Here is a 27,704-nt window from a genome sequence, read left to right on the forward strand (position 1 = left end):
CCTGGTGCTCCCCTGTTTTGGGGATTTCTGGATGTGGGATGAACAGGGGATTTGGAACCCTCATGTTTTTGTATTTGCATCAATATTCCTGGTTTTCCAAAGGCCTTTCCCTCATGGAGTCAGTGTTTGGCTTTCACTTGGCACAGGAGGGAATTTCTGCTCACCAGAATTTGGTCCCCTCAGTGAAACCATCATTAGCAGTTAATTAGTGGTGGGGGAAATTCCAGGTCCCTTTTCCCTGCCCCATCTCCCCTTCCCAAGGCTGGGGAGGTTTTATTTGGAATGACTCCTGATTTGGGATTTGCCACATCCTGCAAAGGATAATCCAGTGTGGGAAGGAGATACCTCGACATCAGTGGCAGCTTTTGGGGCTTTCCAGAGCTGGGACTTAGTGTGGGATCAGCTCCCTGTGGGATCAGCTCCCTGTGGGATCAGCTCCCTGTGGGGTTACCTGCACGCCTCAGGAGAGGGGGATGTGACACCGAGGGGTTCAGCAGCCCCAGATCATGACGGTTGGCTGAAGTCTGATAAAATACATGATTTTAAACTCTTTGAAGATTTTTTTGAGCTGTTTGTGTTTGGCCTCCGGCCTGGGCACCGCTTCTGATGAAATTTCTAAGCTTTCCTTGATGGTGCAAAGATTATGGATTTAGATTAAAAGGACATCAGAGATTTTCACATGTACTTAGTGCTGGCTTTAAACATCCAGTGCTGGGGGATGCCAGAGCCCAGGGGGGAATGGAGTCCCAGGAATCTTGTAATGACCCCAAATCCTGCTTCCATTTTGGGCTCTTCTAAAGGAGGAGGACCTGGAGGGGCTGAGCCCAGAAGGGGCTGAGGGAGCTGGGGGGGCTCAGCCTGGAGCAAAGGAGGCTCAGGGGGACCTTGTGGCTCTCACAGCTCCTGCCAGGAGGGGACAGCCGGGGGGTCGGGCTCTGCTCCAGGAACAGGGACAGGAGGAGAGGGAACGGCCTCAGGCTGGGCCAGGGCAGGCTCAGGGTGGGCTCCAGGAGGAATTTCCCCATGGAAAGGGGGGTCAGGGATTGGCAGGGGCCATCCCTGGAGGTGGCACTCAGGGCTGTGGGCTGGGCACAAGGTGGGGATCAGGCACAGCTGGGACTCGGTGATCCTGGAGGGCTTTTCCAGCCTCAGAGATCCTGGGATACTGCATTGGGAAGTGGAGTTGGTAGGGAAGGGAAGCTGTGTGGGTGTGAAGGGTTTGGGCACTTCCAGGGCTCCAGGGGCACCCTGTGCCAAGGCCTGCCCACCCTGCCAGGCAACAATTCCCAATTCCCAATCTCCCACCCATCCCTGCCTTCTGGCAGTGGGAGCCATTCCCTGGGTCCTGTCCCTCCATCCCTTGTCCCCAGTCCCTCTCCAGCTCTCCTGGAGCCCCTTTGGGCCTGGCAGAGCTCTGAGCTCTCCCTGGAGCTTCTCCTCTGCAGGTGACACCCCCAGCTTTCCTAGCCTGGCTCCAGCCCCCCTGATCCTCTGTTATCCCAGGCACAGGAGCCACTTCCCATGGCAAATCTCAGTTTGTTTTGCTTCCTCTCCACTTTTTGAAGTGATTTTGCTCCTTTGGCCTCTGTTCCCTCCCTGCCTCGGGAAAGGGGAGCTCCAGTGGGGATGAAGGGGACACCAGTGCTGACCTTGCAGCCCTCCCCGTGCCCACCCAGGTGCTGGCTGGGTCGGGGCGTTTTGGGATTTCAAAGCCCGGTGCTGACTGGGGTGGCAGAGCCTGGCTGGCTCCTCACCTCTCCTTTTGCCATCTGAGGGATCAGGGTCTGCTGTCACCTCCGTGCTGATGGACTCACTGGGGCTTTGGCTGCTCGGGGAGCCAGGGCTGAGTGCCTGGAAGCTGCTGTCCCCGAGCAGGGAAATCCTGAGGGATCCTCCCTGCCTGGCTGCTTCAGGAGCCATCAGTGCTCTTTAGTGATGGGGACACTTGATTTTCATCCTGCTTTCTCTGGGCTGGGAAAGGCAATTCCCTGCTGATGGGAGACACCCCAGTGCAGGCTCTGAGCCCGATGGAGCAGGGGTGGGATCCAGCCCTGCTGGGGTTACACCCAGGACCCCTTTGCGGACCCCTGTCTCCTTACCTGTTAAATCAAAAAGCAGCAGAGGAGCGGTGGCAGGAGCAAAGCTGCTGCTGCTGGGGTGATGCTCCTGTCAGCCTGTGCTGCTGCTTCGGGAGAATTTTGGGATGAGCTGTGGGGTGGTTTGTGCTCTGCCTCTGGAGTGAATTGTTTGGAATTTCCTCTGGTGTCCTTGCTGTAGGAATTGGTGCAGATTTAGTGCTTTCAGGCGGTTTTTTCAGCGTTGCAGCAGCAGCAGCATGGAAGGCTGGAGGGAGGGCGTTGGGCTGGCCTTGCCCTGCAGGGTTTGAGGTGCTGGAGGCTGCAGGACCTGGCTCAAAACGGGGCAAACCCAGCTCAAACCTCGCAGGAACAAATCCTGTCAGTGCCAGCCCTGCAGGGAGGATCCAGGAGCCTGGAACCCCAAATTCTCAGGGCATGATGGAGCAAAAGGGTTTTTGTGGATGTCAGTGCTGGGTCAGCAGAGCTTGGGAGTCTCTTGGGGTGGAGTAGGGGAAGGGACCCCACAAAGGCCTCAGCGCTGCCTTGGGGTGACCAGGTGGGGATTTGCTGATGGGATTTTATCACTGCCTGGATTTGGGCTCCTCCTGTGTGTGAGCCCGGCTCAAAGTCCCACTGCCAGGGACTGGGTGGCAGCAGGGGCACTGGGGGTGGGAAACTGCTCCAAGGGCTTTCCCAAGGGTGGATGGAGCAGGCTGAGCTTGGGTGGGGTTAGGTGGGGTTTGATGGGTTTTGGTGAGGTTTGGATGGGGTTAAGTGGGGTTTGATGGGTTTGGGTGAGCTTTGAGTGGGGTTTGATGGGTTTGGATGGGGTTGGGTGACGCTTTCGTGGTGTTTGGATGGGGTTTGTTGGGTTTGGTTGGGTTTGGATGGGGTTGGGTGACGTTTGGGTGGCGTTTGGATGGGGTCCTTGGCTGGTTTGTCTCCTGTCCCTGCCTGGCCTTGGCACAGGGACTTCAGGACAGGCTGGACCCCCCTGCCTGTGACAGAAGAAAACAAAGAGCAGGGACTGAGTGAGAGAATTTGCAAAAAGAAATCAAACCACAGAACCAGTAAGGCTGGAAAAGATTTCCAAGGTGAAATCCAGCCTTCAGCCAGCGCCCAGATTTCTGGAATGGCTTTGCTGGGATTACAGGGCTCCAGAGCAGCAGCTGGCACCGGTGATCCCAGTCCCACACCAGGGTGACCTTGCCCATTTTTCCTGCTTTTGCTTTTCCCTCCCTGCTGGGCTCAGCTCCTGAATCTCCATCTCACCGTGAGCACAACAGGGAAAGAGCTGAAAATCCACCAGGTGCTGATGGGTTTGGAGGAGGGAATATCCAAACTGTGAGTGCAAAGGGCGTTGTTTTTATTGCTGGAAGTATTTTTTACTCTAGTTTAATGGGATTAGTGCTGGAGGTTTGGGGCCAGCTGTTCCCGCTGCAGACAGGCAGGAAAACATTCCAGCATTCCACTCCTGCTGCTTTCATCTTGTAATGAGCTTGTCAGCAATTAGCAGCTCTTGGAACGGCCGCGGAGCGACAACACCGCAGCTCAGCGCCCAAACCCTGCATTTTTAATGGATTTGGGTGGGAAAAGGGCTGGAATGGGGGTGGTTCCAGGATTGATGGGTAGGAAGCACCAGAGCTCTGCCTGGTGGCATTTCCTCGGTGTTCTGTGGCTGATTTTGGGTTTATAATAAACCCATATCCTTTGGGGATTTAAAAAAATTCTGGACATCTCTCATCTGGAATTTCCCCTTCTCATAGGCAGGAGGGGAGTTCACTGAAGATCTTAGGTCTGTAAAGTCTTTTTCTAACACCTAAGGAAACGTGAGTGGCACAGTCAGTGCTGGAAGAATGGGATGTGTAGGGAAAATGGGATGTGCAAGGAATTTCTGCGGGGCTGGCAGAGTTGGGGACATTTTTTGGGCAGAAAGGAGGGGTTTTGCTTCTCCTAGTTATTGGAGCCTGGATTTTTCCCAGTTCTGTTCAGGTGGAAATAAATCTGGGATTGGTTTGAGACCCCTGAACAGATGTGGGGAAAGGCTGACCTGGAATCTTGGAGTTTGTGCTGATCTTCAACCCCGGAGAAGACCTGCAGTGCATTTTTGTTGGTATTATTTTTGAAGGCATCAGGCAGAGAAGATTCCTGAGCTTTCCCCTGCGGTTTTCCTAGGACCTGTTCCAGAGCCGTGCCTCTGCCCTGCTCTTTGTAGCTGGATGGCTGAAGCTGAACTGGAGCTCAGGACTTGGACAGGGAGGAGGTTTTGAGGGATTTCTCTCTCTGAGGTTTGGTTGTGGGAGTGTTTGAGCAGATCTGGGAGCTGCTCAAGGCTGCCCACCCTTCCCATGGGATTTGTTCTCCTGCCTGAGTCTGGGCAGGACTGGAACAACATTCTGCAATCGAGCAATTGTTCAGGTTGGAAAAGCCCTCTGAGCCCATGGAATCCCAGCACTGCGGGGCCACCCCGACGTGTCCCAGGTGCCACATCCAGGTGGATTTGAAATCCCTGCAGGGGTGGGGACTCCACCCTTGGGCAGCGCTTCCAGGGAAGAAATTTTCCCAGATACCCAGCCTAGCCCTGCGTGTGGCTGTTTGCCTGGCCCAGCCCGGGGCCGTTCCCTCTCCTCCTGTCCCTGTTCCTGGAGCAGAGCCCGACCCCCCGGCTGTCCCCTCCTGGCAGGAGCTGTGAGAGCCACAAGGTCCCCCTGAGCCTCCTTTGCTCCAGGCTGAGCCCCCCCAGCTCCTCAGCCCCTCCCAGCTCCGTTCCCTGCCCTGGAAGGCCCCAGACTGTCCCATTCCTGGGGACATTCCATCCCATGTGGGATGCCCTGCCAGGGCTGTGGGTGCTGGGGACAGAGGGGACATCACTGCCCCTGGCTCACACCTGGGGTCTGGCTGAGCCCATCCAGCTTCCTTCTCTTCCCTCAGCACCCTGAGCACAAATCCTGCTGCAGATTCCCCGATGTTTGCACCCCCAGCTCAGCCAAGTCCTGGGGAAATTTGGGATTTGAGCTGTTCCTCCACCAGAAGCCTTTCTAAAAAGAGCCTCTTCCTTAAAAATCCAAAGGAGGATGGGGCTGGAGATGGGATCATGGCCCGTGCCCAGAGTGTCTGTCACTCCCTGCTCCTGTGGAGCTTCATCCATCTTCCTTTCCCAAACCCATCCAACTGCAATGCCTGGAACTCTCCAAGCCAATTGATCCTTGGGAAGGCAAAAAAATTAAAATCAGTTGAAACATTTGTCCTGTGGGAATTTCTTGAGGGAAGAATAAATCCATGAGCAAATGAGGCTGAGTTCAGCCAGCTGCTGGAATTTTTCCTCAGTGACCGTGGCCACTGACAGACTCTGGGGCCACCAAGGCTCTGCAGATGCCGCTGTGGGGTCCAGGTTCTGTGCCATTAGCGCTGGTGCTGGCAGGCATTGCTGCTCCTTCTCTGCTCCTGGCAGTTAATGAGCATTAATGGAGGCTGGCCCCGTGCTGGGAGAGCTGCAGTCCCTGGAACCCCCGAGGTTTGCTGCTGCCACATCCCCAAACCCAGGGATTTGGGCAGGGAAGTGTTTCCCAAGGGAGAGTGTTTTCCAGGGAAGTGTTTTCCCCCTTCTGGACGTGCAGGCAGGGCTGGATGAGGGGCAGCATTCTCTGTCTGGGCCGTGCTGGATGGAAACTTTGGGATTTTAGCCCAAAATCTGTCTAGGACAGGCAGGTTCATCTCCAGGCCTAGAGGGGTTTTATTCTGGAATGTGAATCCCTACCCCAAGCAAGGGAGTGTTTCTCTGGAAGTGAAGCCTCCCAGCAGGAATCCTTTGTGGGCTGCTGCCCCTTTTGCCCCGGGGACATCCCAGGAATGCCATTCCTGGGAAGCTGCCCCAGTTTGGGATCCTTATTTGCTTTTTCATCCCCTTTTCCCATTCCCTTGCTGCAATCCCTGCTCTGTCACAGAATCCTGGCGTGCTGGGAGGTTGTTCTGAGCCCCACCCAGCTCCTCTGCTCCCAGTTTGGGTCTGCTGCTGGGGGATGCTGGGATGCTTCCTGCTGGGAATGGCTCAGGGAACCTGAAAAGGTTTGGAAGGGGCCCTAAAGCCCATCCAGACCCTGAGGGTTGGGGCCTGCAGGAGGGACCCCAAATTGTGGGGTCACAGAGCCTGAGCTGTGGGGTCACAGAGCCTGAGCTGTGGGGTCACACATCCTGAGCTTTGGGGTCACAGCAGATCCTGAGCTGTGGGGTCACAGCAGATCCTGAGCTGTGGGGTCACAGACCCTGAGCTGTGGGGTCACAGCAGACCCTGAGCTGTGGGGTCACACATCCTGAGCTGTGGGGTCACACATCCTGAGCTGTGGGGTCACAGATCCTGAGCTGTGGGGTCACACATCCTGAGCTGTGGGGTCACAGCAGACCCTGAGCTGTGGGGTCACAGCAGACCCTGAGCTGTGGGGTCACACATCCTGAGCTGTGGGGTCACACATCCTGAGCTGTGGGGTCACAGATCCTGAGCTGTGGGGTCACACATCCTGAGCTGTGGGGTCACAGCAGACCCTGAGCTGTGGGGTCACAGAGCCTGAGCTGTGGGGTCACAGATCCTGAGCTGTGGGGTCACACATCCTGAGCTGTGGGGTCACTGACCCTGAGCTGTGGGGTCACACATCCTGAGCTGTGGGGTCACAGCAGACCCTGAGCTGTGGGGTCACAGAGCCTGAGCTGTGGGGTCACAGACCCTGAGCTGTGGGGTCACAGCAGACCCTGAGCTGTGGGGTCACACATCCTGAGCTGGGGGTCACACATCCTGAGCTGTGGGGTCACACATCCTGAGCTGTGGGGTCACAGAGCTGGAGCTGTGGGGTCACACATCCTGAGCTGGGGGTCACAGACCCAGAGCTGTGGGGTCACAGAGCCGGAGCTGTGGGGCTGCAGGAGCTGCCCCACCCCGCAGCGCTGCAGTCTGACCAAACCCGACCCTGGCCATGGTTACTGCTCGCCCCCTCCAGTGCCCGGTGGGAGGGAAAGGACGGGAGCAATCCCTGGGGGCTGGTGGGTCCCTGGGGGCTGGTGGGTCCCTGCTTTACCCTGTTTTACCTCCCAGGGCCGTCAGTTCCCCCCTGACCCCCTCCAGCCCACCCCTGTCTGGCTCCGTGGGTTTTCCCCCGAGCCGTTTTTTGGGATGTGCTTGTGCTGAGCCCCAGGTTCGCTGGGATTTCTGTGTTGTGGGGTCCCGGAGTGGTGGGTGTGGCTGGGCAGGGTTGGGGCTTGCTGAGGACTCACCTGGGCAGGTGTTGGGGCCGGGGGTTCAGCCTGGGAGTCACTGCTGTTCAGAGTGACAGCACTGCCTCAAATCCTTCCCAAAAGCTTCCAGAAGCTCAGAATTGCCCAGCTGGGAAAGCCCTGTAAGACCACGGAGGCCAGCCCGTGACTGCCACCCCCTCGTCCCCAGGTGCCCCCGGGCTGGGGGCTGCGGGGGCTGCCTGCGGTCCCTGCCCTGCACCCCTGGCAGTGCCAGGCTGCCCTCCGTCATCTCCAGGGAGCCGAGAGGAAGCCACAGCTCCAGGCTGTGCAGGGGGACAGGGAAGGACAAACCAGCGTCCCCTGTGCTGCCCAGTGTCACCTCCTGCTGCCAGGCAGTCAGAGCTGGCTGCAGATCACCCGGACCGCCCAGCCGGGGCTGTGTGGGTCACACAATCCCCACCTGGAGCAGCTGCTCCGGCCCAGCCCGGTGCCAGCTCTGCCCGACCCTGCCGGGCACGCAGGGCACCAGGAAGGAGCTCCTGGCCCAGCCCTCCCAGCAGATCTCTGCAGCTTTGCTCCCTCCCTGTCCGATCCTGCAGGGCTGCCCTGGGCCTGTCCAGCCCGAGGGAATTGTGTGAATTGTGTGAGTCTTCCCTCCTGCACCTCTGCTCCCTCCCTGTCAGAGGGAAATCCCCCCAGGGGTGCCCTGGCTCTCTGAACTGCTCCAGGGATGGGGCAGCCAGCTTCTTCTGGGAAAGCTGTGCCAGTCCCTCCCCACCCTCAGCAATTTTAAAGCCAAATTCTTACCAAAAAAAACACCCACTCCTTTCTTCTTGGGTCGCCAGCTCCTTGTTTTTTGTCCAAACTATCAGGAAAAAAGTGGAATTGGAGAAAAATCCTCTTTGGAGCCTTGGATTTCACATCAGGGTTGCTGGGATGCTCCCCAGGCTGTGGCTCTGCCTGTGGGGCTGGAGATGAGGCTCTGCAGGGGAAGCCCAGAATGGGGAGGGTGAGGAGTGCTTCCCCTTTCCCCTCTGCCCCCGTGCCTGATGTGCATTTCCAGGCAGGACGGCTCTGCCAGGGATTGCACAGCAGCAGAGAAGGACCGAGGCTCCAACAAACAGCTCTGGGCTGGCAGAGGGGTTTTCTTTCCTCCTGGGGATCAGGGATGTGTTGTGCTGGGAGCAGAGATCACCCTGAAGGTCCCTCCCTGTGCCTCTCCTCGAAGGGAGGAGGAAAAAAAAAGGAAAATCCATTTAAAATCCCTGATTTACAGTGCTGGGGACAGCTCTGGGATGAGGCCCTTGGGGATCTCCCTGTCCTGTGGGATCCAGGGGTTTTGTGGAATAAAGAGGAAAACTCCTTTCCTCCATCCAGAGCCTCTCTGATGATGTGTCCCATGGTTTTCTCTCCAGCTGCCCAGGGTAGCAGCAATTCCCAGGGGAAAATTCCCTCCCCCTTGGTATTCCCAGCATCTCCTGCTCTCCTTCCCTGCTTCCAGCTGGGGGAGGCTCTTCCTCTCCTGCTGTGTTTTGGTGGAGCTTTGATTCCCCCCTCCCCTCTCAAATCCCTTGACTTCCTCCTGGAAAGATCTGGAAAGTCAGTGAAACATCCAGGAGTGTTTTCCCTACCCTTCTCCTTGGAGAGGCTGGGAATGCTGACATGGAATGTTCTTCTCCTGCCCTCAGGGATTCCCAGCTCCTGCCCCAGGAGCTGCATTTCCTAGTGGCTTCCCTGGTTTTAAATGGGATTAGACACAGGGATGGCTCCACAATGACCTGGATAAAGGAGGAGCCCAGGGACACCCTGGAGCAGCCTCATTCTTTGTGGGAATTTTGCAGGCCTGGTGACAACATTGTTGTTATTATTATTATTATTATTATTATTATTAGTAGTAGTAGTAGTAGTAGTAGTAGTAGTAGTAGTAGTAGTATGTTTTCACCTCCAATTCTCTCCCCATCCAGGCTTTATTGTGATCCCAGTGTTTTAGTTCCTGCCAGGATTGGGAAGCCCTGTGGGGTTCACAGGAGCTCCTCAGAGCCCACTGAAGGCTCTGGAGCCCAGGCTTTCTCCTCATCTTCTGAGGAAGAAATTGGAAGCTGCGTGTGGCCAGGCAGCCCTGCAAGGGAAGGTTCACTCCGAGGTTAATGCACTTTTTCCATCACTTGAAATTCCTGCTGTTTTTTCCAGCTGAGGCACCAGGTTCATCCAGGCAGGAGCTCAGGGAAAAACAAGGGAGCAGCTCCTTAAAGCCCCCCTGTATCAGGGGGGAATGCACATTTTGCATTTTCTGCAAAAAGATGGGCAGAAAAAGTGGGATTTTTCTTTAAAATCCTGTCTGTTCATCCTGGAATGGAATGAAATTCCTTGGGGGAATTCAGTGCCTGTGCTGAGCCCATCCTGCAGTGTCCCAACTCCCCCATCCCAGGAATGTCCTGAGCTCTGTCATTCCCAGCTCAGTTTTGGCTTTTGGGATGCTGGAGCTTTTCCTGGTTTTTCCTTTGGCATCATCCAGTCCTGTCCTGAGCCCTGATCCCATTCCCAGCTCTGTCCTGAGCCCTGATCCCGTTCCCAGCTCTGTCCTGAGCCCTGATCCCGTTCCCTTCCCTGTCCTGAGCCCTGATCCCATTCCCAGCTCTGTCCTGAGCCCTGATCCCATTCCCTTCCCTGTCCTAAGCCCTGATCCCATTCCCAGCTCTGTCCTGAGCCCTGATCCCGTTCCCAGCTCTGTCCTGAGCCCTGATCCCGTTCCCTTCCCTGTCCTGAGCCCTGATCCCGTTCCCATCCCTGTCCTGAGCCCTGATCCCATTCCCAGCTCTGTCCTGAGCCCTGATCCCATTCCCGGCTCTGTCCTGAGCCCTGATCCCATTCCCAGCTCTGTCCTGAGCCCTGATCCCGTTCCCTTCCCTGTCCTGAGCCCTGATCCCGTTCCCATCCCTGTCCTGAGCCCTGATCCTGTTCCCAGCTCTGTCCTGAGCCCTGATCCCTTTCCCATCCCTATCCTGAGCCCTGATCCCATTCCCTTTCCCCTGCAGCAGGCCTTTGGAGCACACAGGAGTCCTGAGTCCTTTCATCCCATGCAGCCTTTCCCCTCAGGGAGGGCAGGAATGGATTTGTTCCCTACAAACCTTCCCTGGGAGTGGGGCTGGTCACTCCCTGGATTCCAGTCCAGGCTGGGATGCAGGGAATGAGCAGCATCCCAACACCAGGGCTGAGGGCTGGGCTGTTTTTAGCACCCATTGAGAAGGGATTTGGGATTAGAGGTTTTGTCCACTGGCAGATGGGAATGGGAAGGAGCTGGGGGATCCCGGGGTTTGCCACTCTGGTGGGACAAAGGGACATCCCCAGGGTCTTGGAGGTGAACGGGAATTCTGGAGCTCCTTGGCTCCCTTGGGGTATTTCAGGGGGACGTAGAAAGGGATTTTTTTTTTTGTCAGTGCGGTCCAATTCCTCAGAGGAGATTTGGGGAGACACATCCAGCTCTGACCTCTGCTCCCTGTGTCAGGGACAGGAGCCAGGGAACTGCAGCTGTGCCAGGGGATTTGGGAGGGAGATCCAGGAAAGGCTCTTCTCCCAGAGGTGCTGGCACTGCCCAGGCTCCCCAGGGAATGGTCCCGGCCCCGAGGCTGCCAGAGCTCCAGGAGGGTTTGGACAGCGCTGCCAGGGGTGCCCAGGGTGGGATGTTGGGGGGTCTGGGCATGGCCAGGGGTGGGACTGGGTGATCCCTGTGGGTCCTTCCCAGCCCAGGATATTCCAGGATTCTGTCCTTTCAGGGACTGAAATTCTCCTCTTGGCCACTGCCCAGGGGAGCTGCCCACAGGGATAAAGTAAAAGAAAACTGGGAGGGATTTTTTTTTGCTGGGCAGGAAAGATAGGATTGGGGTCTGGCTGTGAACTACTGGAACGAGTGCCTGGAATTTGGCCAGGGAACCATCCCTGACGTGAGAGGTTGGACTGGACACCCCTGGAGAAGCCCCTGTGTGTGTGGGGACAGAGGAGGCCACTCTGTCCCCGGGCTCAGGACTGTTTTGGAAATGTTTTATGGAAGCAGGGGGAAAATAGGGAAAGCTGCTCATGCCAGGCATTGACCCCAGCAGCACCAGAAGGATCCACTGACTCCTTGGCTGAGCAGGGTGAGAGGTTTGTGTGCTCAGCACTGGGACAGCAGCTTGGAATGGGAATTTGGGACTTTGAACTTGGAGTTACTCACAGGGCCTGAAGGAAATCAGCTCCAGAACCCTTTGGGAATCAGAATTGTGGACGTGTTTGGGTTGGAAATGACCTTAAATCCACCCAGCGCCAGCACCCCTGCCATGGCAGGGACCCCTCCCACCATCCCAGGCTGCTCCAGCCCCTCCAGCCTGGCCTTGGGCACTGCCAGGGCTGCAGGGGCACCACAGCTGCTCTGGGCTTCTCATTCCAGCCCCCCCAGCCTCGCAGGGAAGGATTTTCTCCCATCACTCAGAAGTTGTGGTGATGTGGGGCAGGCCCTGGAGCAGCAGAGCTGCTTCAGATCTTGCCTCAGTTCTTTGTCCTGAGCTCCAAGAGCAGTTTGATGTTTAACAGAGCTCTGAGCTGGGCTTTGCTGGCTCCAGGCAGGATTTTCCTGCCTCCCACAAGTGGCAATTCCTTGCCCAGAATTCCCTGGACTCTGAAGCCAGAACAAGCTGGGCAGTTTTTCTGTGCTCAGTGTTGCTGCTGAAGTAATTCCTTGGGCAGGACTTGCAGAATCCCTTCCAGAGGAAATAGCCATGGATGCCCCAGGGATCCAGGAATGGAACTGGGAATTCCCTGGATTGTTCCCAGCTCCTGGGCAGGGCATAGTCCCACAGCAGGGAAGGGATTCAGGGACAGGGCTTGGAGCCTCCTGGGTACCAAAGAGAGCCCCAGATCCCGGCTGCTTCCTCAGGGAAGAGCCGAACATCCCCCAGGGAATTCTCTGGGGATTTGTTGGGTTTTTTAAAATAAAATTTGTAAAATCTGCTCAAAGCCAAGAGCTGCTCCTGGGGCATTCCAGGGTGGGAATCTGAGCCACAGGTTTTCCTTGGAATTAGGGAAGAGCCTCAGACCCCTGGAGTTCATTTGGGAGTTTTAACTTGGAGTCAGTGCAGCTCTTGAGTTGGGGTTAATCCAATTTATCCCAAGGTGCAGGAGGAAGGGGATTTTGTGTCCTTGCAGCTCTGTGGGACCTGGCAGCATTAATTGAGATTAATTGTTCTGACTGATTAACACCCATCGCTCCAGGAGATTTATAAACCAACTGGAAACATTCTCTGGGGCAAATTGCCCTCCTTCTAATCCACGTTTTGGGTAAAAGAGTTGGTTTTTATGGCCACCAAGCCCAGGAAGAGCCACAGAGACCTCCCAGACCAGGGAAAAGGGCTGGTTCTTGATCAGAGCTGGTTCTTGATCATAAAAAAAAAACCAAAAAAACAACCTTTTTGATCCCATGGGTGCAGATTCTCTGGATTTCTCTGAGGATTAGGAAAGACTTCTGAAACCTGCAGGTCCTGAACCCCAAATCAGCTTTCCTTGGCATGAGCAGGATCAGGGAGAGCAGGATCAGGGAGCTCCTGGGATCTTCAGGGCTGGGAAATGTTCTGGAGTGATGGGAATGTGAGAGGGACAGAGAGGAGGAGCAGACAGAGGGGGTGGTGACAGGGAGGTGACAATGGCACCACCACAGGCTCTGCCTGGCCCTGAGAACTCCAGAAACTAAACTAGAACCTCAAATAAAATTTTTTGGACAGAAGGGCTTCAAAGAAAGGAGCTTTCCTTAAATCTCCAAGTCTGGAATTCCCAATCTCCCACCCATCCCTGCCCAATGGCAGTGGGAGCCATTCCCTGGGTCCTGTCCCTCCATCCCTTGTCCCCAGTCCCTCTCCAGCTCTCCTGGAGCCCCTTTGGGCCTGGCAGGGGCTCTGAGCTCTCCCTGGAGTTTCTCCTCTCCAGGTGAGCACCCCCAGCTCTCCCAGCCTGGCTGTTCTCCTGGTGAACATTCCCTGGCTCCAGCAGCTCCAGCCCTTGGATCAGCTCCACGTGGGCTCTCCACCCCCTTGGTTTTCAGGGCTGTCAGTATAACCAGCCTGAAATTCCATTTCTTTGGATCTCTTGGGAAGGTTTTGACTTGGATAGAGTCCGGGAATTAAAAATCCTCCCTTTGGACTTCCCTGTCAGCCTCCCCACCCTCCAGCCAGGAATCCCTTCCCAGTATCCCATCCCTCCCTGCCCCTGGCACTGGGGGCCATTCCCTGGCCCTGATCCCCACCCCAAGGGAGCCCCTGCAGCCCCTGTGTCCTTCCCCTCCGGCCTTGGGCTGCTCGGGGCCATCCCAGGAATGTCCTGGTGCTCTCAGGGCAGGGAATTCAGCAGCCAGAGCTGTTCCCACGGAATTCCCACCACTCCGGCTGGAGCATCCCCTCTGCGCGCCCTGAGGGTGTGTGGGGCACAGGAGCTGGGCGAGCTGCCCTGGGATCCCAGCAGGGATCTGACCCCGGAATGCTCCCAGGGAACGCCTGCAAGAGGAGCGGGGACATCCCTGGGCTGCTCACGATGGGGGGGAGCCGAGTCCTGCCGGGAGTGAGGAGAAGGAATTCCAGAATTCCGCTCTCCTCTGTGTCACCGCTGCCTCCCAGGCCCGGGTGGCTTCGCAGGATCCCAGGATCACAATTCCAGCCCCGGGAATGTCCGGCTGGACGGGGCTTGGAGCAGCCTGGGTGCTGGGAGGTGACTGCCCAAGGCAGGGCTGGAATGGGATGAGGTTTAAGGTCCCTCCTGTGGGAAATGGATTTGTAGGGAATTCTCCAGGCCTGGCAGAAGGCTCACACAGTGTGAGCAGCTGTGTGCAAACCTTGAGATAAGAAATGCTGACTTAGAAATGCCCTGGAACAGGACAGACACTGCTGAGAGAGAAATGGAACCAGAAACAAGTTTTAAAGGTGGCCTTGCAAATAACACCAGATACTTTGGAGAAATAAAAGTGTGAAAGATGCATTGTAGCAGAACCCACAAGAGGTAATTTTAGATGATTGGCTTTAGGGCATTTACAGCGTGGGGTGGCTGAAGCTGATGGGCCAAGGAACACTTATAGTGTATTGTAATTAGGAAATAGTTGACTTCTGATTGTGATGGCATGAATTATAACATCTTACCCTTCACATGAGACTGAAAATGGAATAAAAGTTTTTAAAACACCTCCCAGTTGCCCCATCTCTGGGTCAGAAATGGGATTAATCCACTACCTCCCTTCCATGATTCCCTGGTTCTTTGCTGCCTCTCCGAAGTTCCCTCTCCCGAGTGCTGGAGCCATCACAGGAAAATCAAAAAGAATTCCCTGTGCTTGAGCATCTCCCACTAAAGTGTCTGGAGGGGCACTTTCGTGATGGGAATGTCTTCTCCATGATGGGAATACCTTTTTCAATGGACTGCAGAGGGAATTGATGAGCCTGGAAGGTGGATCCCAGAGTTCTGGCCTGGTTATTCCAACAAATCCCTTGGAAAGGGCACAGAACCATCACTGGCCAAGTGGCTGTGGTCACTCAGAGCTTTCCCTCATTCCCAAATATTTCCCTGCAGGCAGGAGCTGTGGCACTCAGGGTTGTGAGCAGGGAAAACTTCCCTGGCTTAGGGCCTGACTGGCTGCAGGGAAAGGGAAAGGGAAAGGGAAAGGGAAAGGGAAAGGGAAAGGGAAAGGAGTTTCCAGTGGATAATTCAGAGGATGTGGATCTTTGTGGTGGATGTGGATCCTTCTGGTGGGTGTTTTCCATGTGTCCATCTCTGCAGTGGGGTTTTAGTGCTTCACTCGTCTGAGGACAAGGGAGTTGCTTTTCCTCAATGGAAAGCAGCACCTGCAGTTGTCCCACTGGGAATATTAGGAGCTGTTTGTCCTTCCCATGGGCCTGATGCTTCCTCTGCATCTGTGGAATGGCTGGGAATTCCAGGGAATGGTCTCAAAGCTCCAGCCATGAAATGATTTAATAGCAGGGAGCAAACTGCAGGAGCCTGCCCCAGGATTCCCGTGCCCAGAGGCTGTGGAGGGGCTGGAATCTGGGCCTGAGGAGCCTGGGTGGCCAGGACAGCCCAGCTCCAGAGCGTTTCCCAGTCCCTTTGGATTTGGGATGCTGCTGGATGGGTTTAAGACACATGGGAGATGCTCAGTCCCTATTTTCTGGAGGGTTCCTGGGTGCAGGACATCCCTGCACAGCCGAAGGGTTTGGGATTGACACGGACACTCCAGCTCCAGGTGTTTTATCCCCCCTTTTCCCTCAGGTTCTGGGGCAGTGCAGGGGATGGGCACTGAGGGGATGCAGGGGCTGCTCTGGGACACTCAGAAGGGTTTTGGGACACTGGAATGTTGGAATGTTGTCAGTGCCAGAGCTGGGCACGGAGCTCAGCCGAGGGAACGGACGGGAGCTAATTAAGGGAGTCAGTGGGGATGGATGGGCAGCACAGATTGTAATTAGGGTCCAGATGAATCCTGGCCCGGGAGCTGTGCCTGGCACTGGCCCCAGGGCCCCGGGGCTGGGATGGAGCAGGGCTGGAGCCACCCTCACCCTCCCTGACTCCTCTTCCCACTCCACCTGCTGCCTCCCCAGGGCCTTCTCCAGGTGCCCGTGGCCTCGTGTGACCCAGCCAGCCCCAGGTGGGGACATCACCCTGAGGTGTCCCAGGCCAGCCACCTCAGGCCACCTCTTTGCACATTCCAGGTGACCTCAGCTTTGTGCTGGGGCCAGAATTTTTGTGCATTTTAAAATTTATTTTAATGGATTTATAACAGATTTTTATTCATTTTTAAATTTATTTTAATGGATTTTAACTGATTTTTATGGATTTTTAAATTATTTTAAATAGATTTTAATGTATTTTTATAAGATGAGAAACTTTTTGTTAAAAAGATCCCACTCTTCCCCCAAAATCTTCCCAAATCCCAGAAAACCAGAGGACCTGTCCTCTTCAGTGGTCCCTGATGGTGTCACCTAGTCACAGGTTGGATCTGTGACCTTGGAATGCTTTTCCAACCTCAGGAATTCCATGTTGTGCCAAAAAGAGCCATGGAAACTGGGGTTCCTGGGATCCTTTGTGGTCCCGTGGGAGATGGGAATACTCAGATGTTCCCAACAGCCCATAAACTCCAGCGAGCTGCAGCTCCTGTCCTGCACCCCTTTGCTGTGTGTGGGGGGAACCAGGGATTGATGGACTCGAGGAGAGGGCAGCACTTCCCTTGGCTTGTGGACCAACATAATTCCCAAATACTTGGAGCTTCCTCAATTGGAGTTGATCGATTTGGTGCCAGAATTTTGGGGCTGTATTTGCTGTTTAACACCCACTCAAGGGAGATGAATTGGAGCTGGAGGGGGATTTTTATGGACTTATGGCAGCTCTGGATCCTCCCCATTCCCACAGATCCTGGCACCAGTGGGACATTCCAGGGAGGGGCTGGTGGCACAAATCAGGAGCGAATGGGAATATCCCTTAGGAAACTGAGCATGGAGCCAAGGGCTCCTCTGCCGGGGTTTAACTGGAGTTGAAGGCTGGGAATTGTGAGCCACTGGGAATGTTTGGTCCCATCCCATAAAACACAGATTGGAGAGAGTTGGGCGTGTCCAATGGCAAAAGCTGGACTGGAAGGGAGGGATGGATGTGTTGGGAATGTTGTGTGTTGGGAGCAGCTGTGGCAGTGCCCAGGCAGAGAGGGACCTGGGGCTCCTGGCCCACAGCAGCCGGACATGAGCCAGCAGGGTGCTCTGGTGGCCAAAAGGCCGGTGGCTCCTGGCCTGGGTCAGGAATGGTGTGGCCAGCAGGAGCAGGGAGCTCATCCTGCCCCTGTGCTGGGCACTGCTGAGGGCACACCTCGAGGGCTGTGCCCAGCTCTGGCCCCTCTAATTGGGAAGGATGTTGGGATGCATCCAGAGGGGGCAGCGAGGCTGGAGAGGGGCTGGGGACACAAACCCTGTGAGGAACCCCTGAGGGAGCTGGGGGTGCTCAGCCTGGGCAAAAGGAGACTCAGGGGTGCCCTCAGCACTGTCTGCAGCTCCTGGAAGGTGCCTGTGGCCAGCTGGCGTTGGGCTCCTTCTCCAGGAGCTGACAGAGCCAGAGGTCACAGCCCCGAGCTGCACCCAGGGAAATAGAGGTTGGATATTAGGAAAAGGTTTTTACAGAAAGGTGATAAAGTTCTGGAATGGCTGCCTGGGGAGGTGGTGGTCATCATCCCTGGGTGTGTTTAATAAAGCCTGGATGTGGCACTGGGTGCCAGAGTTTGGTTGAGGTGCTGGGGCTGGGTTGAACTCGATGATCTCGGAGGTCTCTTCCAAACCACTGATTCTGTCTTGCTGTGAATTCTGTGAAATGCTGGATTTGGGCTCCTCGTTTGAGAAAACCATTGCCATTAATGCTAGAACAGGATTGATCTGCCTCCAGGGCATGCCTGGCAGGGGAGGCTCCGGCAGGGAACCTGGGCTGCCTTCCCTGGCAGCGCTGCCTGACAAATCCCAGCGGGAATCTCAGCCTTGGAAACCCTCTCCTTGTAAACACGGCCCTGACAAGTTCCTGGCTGTGCTTCCCGCAGCTCCCTCCCCATCCCCGGGAGATCAGAGCCGGCAGGGAGGGAGGGATGAGCGTTTCCATGTCTGACACCGGCTCCGCGCCTTCCTGACAGCACAAACAAGCAGCAGTTTAACAGACTTCCCTTGGACAGGGAGCAGATGCCAAAATTTCTCCTCTCCAGGGGTTCCCCCTCCTGGATTTTGTAAATTTTTGGAAGAGCTTTGCCTTATAGTCAGGTGAGGGTGACCCAAATCCCCTTTGACATTGATGGCTCTGAGATGTTTGAACTCTCCCGGTGTGTTTGTGGGAGTGGGATGTGGATAACCCATGAAGAGGATGCCCTAAAGGCTGGGCTTGCAGCCCCTCTGCTGGGATTGGCATTGGATTCCTTCCCTCTGCCCTTTGTTGGGAAAGGACATTAAATCCTTTCTGCCTAGTCTAGGAGTTCCCTCCTTTCCAAGGGCCAACCTGCCTGGAAAGGGATTCCTTTGGGATCCCTCCGACCCCTGTGGGCATCTGCTGGGATTTTCTTCCCATCATTCCATTTTAAAGAATATCCCACTGCCTCCTGCCTGGGAGGACAGAGGGATCATTGGGATGGAGCCCAGGATGGAGACTGGGATGGAGCCCAGGATGGAGATTGGGATGGAGATCGGGATGGAGCCTGGCATGGAGCCATCTCTCTATCCAAGTGCCATCAGGACAGGGCTCGGTGCCACTCTCAGAGCAGTGGGAGAGCTGGGAGCCCTGGGAATGGATCCCTCTGGCAAAACTCAGGGAATAAAGTATTTCTCCTACCAAACAGGACCTTTTCCCCATCCTCTCATGGATATTCTTGCACAGACACATCCCAGTTTTTCAGCTCCACATTCCCCTTCTCCTGGACCCATCTTGAAAATCGCTTTGTTTTCCTTTTTCCCACTCTGCATGAATACCTTGGCTGTGGCTTGCTGGGAAATGTCTCTGAGCCTTTGGGTCCCACAGTTGTGGAGAAATGACTGCACAGGATTCCAATTCCTTCTTTTTCCTTGGCTTTACCTCTGTCTGGCACCTCCTTCCTGCCTTACCAGCGTGCCCTCACCTGCATCTCTGTCTGTATTTGGAAAAGTCATTCCCAGGTTTCCAATGAGTTCCTTTTGCCATCATTTTTCTCTGGATTGAAGGGCAGATTTCTCAGGAGGAATGTTTTTTCTGTTCATCCTGGTAGAAGCTGGAATGCCTCGTTTTCCATTACTCTGGGCAGGCCTCTGGAATACCACTCCCAGGTCTGATGCATTCACGGGCAGCAGGATTTGTTTATCCAGGGTTTTCTTGGAGCTTTTGGTGGTGGTGTTGTCTGCTTTGTGCTTGGAATCTGTTTGGGATACCCCTGGTCTGAGTTCTAACTTCCCAAAATAAACATTTTCTTTGGGCTTCCCTTGGCTAAGGAGGGGCTCGGGAAGTCACTCCAAGGCAGTTCATGGCCTGGACTCCATCATCTCAAAGGCTCTTCCTAACCTAAAGATTCCATCAAATCCCATTCCTCAGATTTAGAGTTATTTCCCTTTATGCCCAAGCAGGGATTTTCCAAGGAGCTGTCAAAGGCCCTGTGCTCCATCAGAGGGAACAAATTGGAATTTTTATGGACTACTCTCAGGGAACGTGTCTGGAATTTTGTTTCTGGCCCTTTTTATTGGATGTTAAAGCATTTCCAAGAGCTCGGCTGTTTTTTCTCCCTCAGCCACACAAATTGAATTTAAGTCATCCTGCTCTGCTCATGTTCGCTGCCTCCAGTGAATCCCAACCCTTCCCAACAGCTCCAGGCTTTATCCTGATGATCTGATAATGAGTCCTTTCCTGTTGTCAGGGAGCCTGAAAACAAGAGAAGACTCTGGAAAAACAATGTTGTATTTTCCCAGCACATTGCTCCCAGCAAGGGGAGAGGGAGGAACATCCTCAGGAGGGGCTGAGGGAGCAGGAGAGGGGCAGGACACAGGGAATGGCTTCTGAAAGGGCAGGGATGGATGGGATTCTGGGAAGGAATCCTGGGAGGAATTCCTCCCTGGGGGTTGCAGAGGGGCTGGCATGGAATTCCCAGAGGAGCTGTGGCTGCCCCGGATCCCGGGAAGTGTCCAAGGCCAGGCTGGAGCAGCCTGGGACAGTGGGAGGTGTCCCTGTCCAGGCACTGGGTGATCCTTAAGGTCCAAATCCAAACCATTCCATAACTCCATTGATCCTGAAACACCAAAATCCCGTTTATTGGGCGTTGGAATGAATGCACATGGATTTTTGAATTTGGAAATACCTTTAAATGCCATTAGGAATAATGTTTTGTGGGTTCTTTGGGAATGATGGGAATCCCTGTGGCTGAGAGGCCCCATGGCTGTCCTTTCCCAGTTCCCATGAGGTCTTTCCCTGGGCTTGCTTCCAGCCCTGCTGCCCCGCCAGGTTCCATCTTTTCCTTGGATAAACACATCCTAACGGGAGCTTTTTACAGGGAATTTTTACAGTTCTATAAAATTGCCCCATCAAGTTGACTGGATTTATTTGCCTGCAGACTGCCGAGCACGGCAGCTCCAAAATCAATCCCTGGGCTCTTGTTCCCATTCCAGTCTTGTTGTTTCTCCTTGATTTTCTCCACTGCAGCTTTTTCCCCTTGCTGGATTTTAAACTCCACTCATTAGGAATTTTTGACTTCTGCCTTCAGAGCCTATCTGGGAAAACCCATCCATGGGGCTGCTTCCAGAGGCTCAGCTTCTCTTTCCAGCCTGAGCTGTTTAATCAGTTGGGCAAGTATTAAAATGGGATTTTTTTATTTGGATATCAAATCCTTTTTAAAGGATGTATTGTTTTTCCCCTCACAAATGCTTCCTATTTGAATTCAAATATTATTTCCTTTCTCTCTCATCGCACCTGCTTCCTTGGCACTTGGATTAGTCAGGATATGTCAATATTTGAGGGAATAAATCTCTGCTGGCTCCAGCTTCTGTTTGGGTTTCTGACTCATCTTGGGGTCAAATGAGCTCAGCAAATGTGGGAGAGATTCCGGAGGGACTGGAGCTCTGCTCCCGTGCTCCAAGTGCTCAGTGCTGGCGTTTGCTGGTTGCTGCTGGTTCCCAGGCTGCCTTTCTGGAGCCTTTATCCCAGGAAGCAGTTCTGGATGTCCCCGGGCTGTCAGTGCAGGGCACAGGGGGGATTGGCTGGGGTGAAATCTGGGATTTCTGGGAGTTTTCCCATTCCAGGGGGAAGGCTGAGCCCCGGCCCTGAGTGTCACCTGCAGCAAAGGTGTGACATCTCTGCTGCCCACCAGGAGTGTTGTGTTCCCACTGGGAAATCTGTGTTTGATTCCACTGGGAAATCTGTGTTACCCTGCTGGGAAATCTGTTATCACATTGGGAAATCTGTGTTTGATTCCACTGGGAAATCTGTGTTAGCCAACTGGGAAATCTCTGTTACTCCACTGGGAAATCTGGGAAATCTGCGTTACCCATTGGGAAATCTATTATTCCACTGGAAAATCTGTTTTTATCCCACTGGGAAATCTGTTATTCCATCAGGAAAATTGTTATCCCACTGGGAAATCTGTGTTAGCCCACTGGGAAATCTGTGTTTGATTCCACTAGGAAATCTGTGTTATCCCACTGGGAAATCTGTGTTTTATCCCACTGGGAAATCTGTGTTATCCCGCTGGGAAAGCCATGTTTATTCTGCTTGGAAACACACGTCCACCCCATTTGAAAACCCGTGGTCTTCACATGTCCATCCTACTTGGAAACCAGTGTCCCTCCCTCTTGGAAATCCATGTGCACTCCACTTGGAAATGTGTCCATCTCACTGGAAAACCTGTGTCCATCCCACTGGAAAACCCCTGTTCTCCCACTGGAAAACTCCTGTTCTCCCACTGGAAAACCCCTGTTCTCCCACTGGAAAACCCCTGTTCTCCCACTGGAAAACCTGTGTCCATCCCACTGGAAAACCCCTGTTCTCCCACTGGAAAACCTGTGTCCATCCCACTGGAAAACCCCTGTTCTCCCACTGGAAAACACGTCCCCCTTGGAGCCCCATGTTGGGGCACCAGTGTCTCCCCTGCTTTGCAGTGCTGGTGCTGCCTGGAGGTTCCACCTGGGCCTTGCCAGGAATTTCTATCAGGAATCCTCCCCAAATAAGACTGAAGAAGAGCAAAATGATGGAGGAAATCTTTCCTCATTTTCTCCAAGTGTTTTTAACTCTTCCTAATTTTCAAGCATTCCAAGCAGTGGCAGAGGGAGGAATTAAGGGGATATTGGATTTTTAGTGCCAGGAGAGCTAAATGGGCTGAGACCCCACCCAAAACCAGGGAATTTTGTGAATTTTTAGCAGGAGCCTTAGGCCAGTGTGTGTCTGTCAGAGCTTGGACTGACTGGAACGACTCAAGGAGCTTTTGAGCTTTCCCTCCAAACAGCTTTCCCTTCCTCCCTTCCCTCTTTTATTTTCCATAAGGAAAGCACAATGATTAAACAAATTATTAAACCTGAATTATTTCTGTGGATATTTATGACGCTATTTCTGAGAATATTTATGTGGATATTTACATGGATATTTATGTGGATATTTGCCCCTGACCTGCAGCTTGTGGCTGTTTCCCATCCCTCTGCCAGTTGGGAATGGGGGTTGATTCTGTGGGAAATATTCCCTAATTCCTCTCTCTTTTCCCCACAGGTGTTTACAAAGTATGGGAAATGCTACATGTTTAACTCAGGAGAGGAGGGGCGGCCTCTCCTCACCACGGTGAAGGGGGGCACAGGGAATGGCCTGGAAATCATGCTGGACATCCAGCAGGACGAGTATCTGCCCATCTGGGGAGAAACAGGTAAAAGCTTCCTCTTCCTCGGGTGATTTCCTTGGAAAAACCATCCCATCCCATCCCATCCCATCCCATCCCATCCCATCCCATCCCATCCCATCCCATCCCATCCCATCCCATCCCATCCCATCCCATCCCAGCCTAAACAAGATCCTGCTCAGTCCAGGATGTGTCACTTTCTCCCCGGGTTTGTGGTGGCCCCTTGGGACCAGCATTTTGGGGAGTGCTGGGCTTGGGTGTCCCAGCCCCAGGGTTTGGGATGCCAGGCAGGAATGGCACTGCCTGTCCTGGGCAGGGGTGGCACTTGTGGGTGACAGGATGTGGGGACACCTTCAGAGGCTCCAGCACATCCCTCTGCCCTGGAAAGGCATTTCTGGGAGGCTTGTTCAAGGTGGACTCTCCGGGTTTTCCTTCTCCTTGGGAATATTTGCTGCTCTGAGAGTTGTGTTTGCTGGGTTGGTGCTGTGGGGGTGGAGCAAGGACTGGGTTCCTTGGCTTTGGAGCATTTGGGATGATGGAATCTGTGTAGGAGTGAACCTGGCTGGGCTGAGCATCTCCGGAGGCGCTGGAACCCCTTGGTCCTGGAGCAGGAGGTGCTGACCAGGAGAGCTGGGCTGTGGGATGTCCCCAGGTCCCATGGATGGGCATGCAGCTCCTGGAGTGGATGTGGAGTTGTGGGGAACACTGGTTCCTTTCATGGATACTGGATCCTTTTATGGATCATGGATCCTTGAATAGAACATGGATCCTTTAAGAATCATTGATCTTTGAATGGCTCATGTATCCTTTAAATGATCATGGATCCTTTAATGGGTCATGGATCCTTTAATGGGTCATGGATCCTTCAATGCTGCTGCAGAAACAATGGGCAGGAAGGTGGGGCACAGGATGGGGACAGTGCCACCAGGGCCACCCGGGCACAGCTGCCCTTACCAGTGCCCAGCAGTGGTGGCTGCAGTTTTCCTGAACCCACAGTGACATTTGGAACAAAGCATCCAAAATAACCCTGGAGAACTTTCCAGGAGCTGTGTTTGTGTGGCCCAGCCCCGTGAGGCCCCTCACCCAGGAGGAGCTGGGGTGATTTTGGGGATCAGGGAAGGGAGAGGAGGAAATCTCTGCACTGCAGGTCGGTGTCACCGTGGCTCTGTCAGCCCCTGCAGCACTGCTCAAACCCCTGCTCGGAGCAGAGAGGGGTTTGGCTCCGTTGGTTCCCAGTTCCCTTTTCTCTGTGGCCCATTCCAGGCTGCACAGGCTTTCAGAGGAGCTTTGCCCCCAGATTTCAGCTCCTGCCCCACATCAGCCTGGGCTGGCCCAGGTGAGGGGGCTGACACAGAGATTTGGGATAATCATTCCTCCCTGGCGAACTGGTTTGAGCTCTTGTCCTTTGATGGGCGAAACAGGCTCATGGTGGGGATGGGAGAATGAGGAGCAATCTCCACCTCAGGGCTTCATCTCCCACCCGGAGAGACCCCCCAAGGGACACAGAGCTGCCCTGAGGGACCTGTGGGGACAGGAAACCACCCCAGGGGTGGCTTGGAGACATCCCAGAGCTGGTGAACACCTGGAGCTTTGTGTTCAACCCTGTTGGGGTCTCATATTGTGGAATCCCAGGATGGTTTGGACTGGAAGGGACCTCAGAAATTATCCAGTGTCACCCCTGCCATGGCAGGGACCCCTCCCGCTGTCCCAGGAGCTCCCAGCCCTGTCCAGCCTGGCCTTGGGCACTGCCAGGGCTCCAGGGGCACCACAGCTGCTCTGGGCACCCTGTGCCAGGGCCTGCCCACCCTGCCAGGGAACAATTCCCAATTCCCAATGTCCCATCCATCCCTGCCCTCTGGCAGTGGGAGCCATTCCCTGTGTCCTGTCCCTCCATCCCTTGTCCCCAGTCCCTCTCCAGCTCTCCTGGAGCCCCTTCAGGCCCTGCCAGGGGCTCTGAGCTCTCCCTGGAGCTTCTCCTCTCCAGGTGACACCCCCAGCTTTCCCAGCCTTTTCTCACAGTGCAGGACCAGTGTGAGTTTCTCCAAGGAGAGCCAGCCCTGGTGTCCCACCATTCCCACTTTGGTGCCTTTTTGGTGCTGCCCTTAGGAGAGCCTGTAGGAGGTTCTGGGAATGTGCTGGGGTTTTCCATCCCTGTGACTCTGGGAAAGGTGGATCAGGCTCAGGGGGATGAATCCACCTTGCATTGCACAGGAGGCAAAAAAAAAAAAAAGGAATAATAAATAAGTGAGGATAAAAACTGGGAAAGGAAAAGCTGAGGGAGGGAGGGAAGGAGGAGGTACCTCCACACCCGTTGGCATCAGCTCCATCCAGGGGGATTGGGGATGGCAGCTGCTGCTCTGCTCCTTCCTTCAAACAGCTCCTGGGTGTGCCAAGGCACTGGAAACCTGTCCTGCTGTGGGCCTTGAGCCTGAGGGAGAAAAAACAGCCTCAAGTGCTCATTTTTGTCAAAAATCGTGGGGCTTGTGGTGTCTTTGGGATTCAGAGATGATTGTGGGAGGCCCCTGTGAAGTTCAGCATCCCCTGGTGCCATCCTGCCCTGATCATCCCACCCAGACTGAGCTGAAACTTAGACCCAGCTCAAGATCAGGGGCTCAAGGAGGAAGTCTCCTGTCCCTGGACCTGGTTTAGAGTTGGAGTCTCATGTCCCAGGATCTGAGATGGTATTGGAGTCTCCTGTTCCTGGCCCTGGGTTCATTTTGGATTCTGCTGTCCCTGGGTTGATTTTGGATTCTCATATCCCTGGAGTTGGGTTGGGTTTGGATTCTCCTGGACCTGGGTTGGTTTTGGATTCTGCTGTCCTTGGGTTGATTTTGGATTCTGCTGACTCTGGACCTGGGCTGGCATTCTGGGCTTGGATTGCACTGGGAGTTGTTGAGGTCTCTTTAAACCTGGAAATTCACAGGATTCAAGGAAAAACTCCATGAACAGGGCTTTGATTTGCTGAGGTGATGAAGGAGAAGCTCCTGGGCTCATTGCGAGGAGCCTTGGCCATGCTCTCACAAGGCCAGCTGGACCTGCTTGCCCTCAGAGCTGGTGGGGTTGGAGCCTTCTCCTCCCTCAACCCGGGACAGCCCACCCTGGCTCCTGGGGCTGCCTGGGCGTGCCACAATCCCAAAGGGTGCCACAATCCCAAATGGTGCCAGAATCCCAAATGGTGCCACAATCCCAAATGGTGCCACTATCCCAAATGGTGCCACAATCCCAAATGGTGCCACAATCCCAAAGGGTGCCACAATCCCAAATGGTGCCAGAATCCCAAATGGTGCCACAATCCCAAATGGTGCCACAATCCCAAAGGGTGCCACAATCCCAAATGGTGCCACTATCCCAAATGGTGCCACAATCCCAAATGGTGCCACAATCCCAAAGGGTGCCACAATCCCAAATGGTGCCACAATCCCAAAGGGTGCCACAATCCCAAATGGTGCCACTATCCCAAATGGTGCCACTATCCCAAATGGTGCCACAATCCCAAATGGTGCCACTATCCCAAAGGGTGCCACAATCCCAAAGGGTGCCACAATCCCAAATGGTGCCACAATCCCAAATGCGGCTCTGGTGGGTGAGTGGCTGTTGCCACAGCAACGCCTGCTCAGCGCTGCCAGGTGAGGGAAGGAGTTGATTATTTCCAAATATTTGCATAATAATTTGGGTGTGTTTGGAATTCAATCCCCTCGGTGCTGCCTCCAGGCCGGGCAGGGCTGGGTCTCCAAAGGAGCTCCAAGGGAATTCCAGCCCTGGAGGGGGGCACGGGGTGGGATCTATGTGGGAAATGGATTTGTGGAGTTCTCAGGGCCTGACAGAGGGCCCAAACAGTATGCATCCCTGTGCAGACTTTGAAATTAGAAATACTCACTTAAAACTACCAGAAAATAAGAGAAATATTATTAAGAGAAAAATAAAACTAAACACGAGGCTCAAAAAATAGCCTTACACATAAGACTAAATATTTGAAAGAAATAGAACTAAGATACATTATCATAAGACTCACAAAAAATTATTTTAGATTGTTAACTTTAAAACATCTACAACGTAAGAAAAAACTAATAAACAAAAAAACACTTATAGTATATTAAAATATTATAATATATAATATAATATAATATAATATAATATAATATAATATAATATAATATAATATAGCCATATCATATCATATCATATCATCATATCATTACTATCATATCATTACTATAATATAATAATATAATTAATGTGATGCGATGTAATGGAATATAATACAATATTACATATTATAGTATAGTATAGTATATTATAGTTATATTATGGTAATTACAGTATATTATAATTAAGAAATAATCAACTTCTAATTATAATAGAGTAAATTATAGCATCTATATTATCTCACCCTTCTCATGAGACTAAAAGCAGAATGAAATGTTTGAAAACCCCTCTCAACTACCCTGTCCCTAAATAAAATAAAGCATTGTCCGAGTTCCGTGGCTCAGGGCCGAAGGGATGTGGGCAGAGGGGGATCCGTGGGATGTTGGGAGTTGGGTTTTCCCTTCCGCTGAGCTCCTGGGTGTCGCTGGGAGGGTGGCACAGGGAGATGTGGCTCCCTGCATCCCTGGCAGTGCCAAGGCCAGGCTGTGTAATTAGCACGCCCGTTAACGAAGGGCTGGGGGGTCTGGGGGCAGGCAGGCGGCCCCGGCGCTCTGGGGTGCGAGGCAGCAGGGCGCTGTCTGCCCCGGGGCAGCTCTCGCGGCGTTTATTTTGCTTTTCTGACCTCTCCCTTTGCTCGCTTCTGCTGCTCTGTGGTGCTTTTGCCTGTGGGTTTCTGTCACACTTCACGCAGATGTTTCTGTTCTAGCTCCTAAACTCTCACAAACCCTACACCAGAGCCCTTCACCACTCACCAGTGCAGCTTCCCACTGACCTAAGCATATTCCTTCTTACAACTATGGAGACAGAAGTTTATGGGTTTTCTGCCTGATGGCTGAGTATTGTATTTTTACATCAACCCAAACCTCTTCCAAGGCTGCAGAGCAAAGCCTCCAGTGTCTCTGGAAGTTTCTGGT

General features: G+C 53.9%; 1 protein-coding gene across 4 annotated transcripts in view; it reads left to right on the forward strand.

Annotated features, from left to right (window-relative positions):
- Positions 1-27,704, forward strand: part of LOC110479572 (acid-sensing ion channel 2) — a 418,627-nt gene that overhangs the window by 355,890 nt on the left and 35,033 nt on the right. For all 4 annotated transcript variants that reach the window (XR_004149277.2, XM_077788251.1, XM_031507053.2 and 1 more), the window contains exon 2: positions 22,521-22,671. Coding sequence is in view for 3 of the 4 variants with exons in the window: in XM_077788251.1 (XP_077644377.1) it covers positions 22,521-22,671 (151 nt within the window). In the remaining variant the exon portion in view is untranslated. The remainder of the gene's footprint in view (positions 1-22,520; positions 22,672-27,704) is intronic.

The sequence above is a fragment of the Lonchura striata genome, chromosome 25, assembly GCF_046129695.1.
Source record: "Lonchura striata isolate bLonStr1 chromosome 25, bLonStr1.mat, whole genome shotgun sequence".
Classification (NCBI taxonomy): Eukaryota; Metazoa; Chordata; class Aves; order Passeriformes; family Estrildidae; genus Lonchura; species Lonchura striata.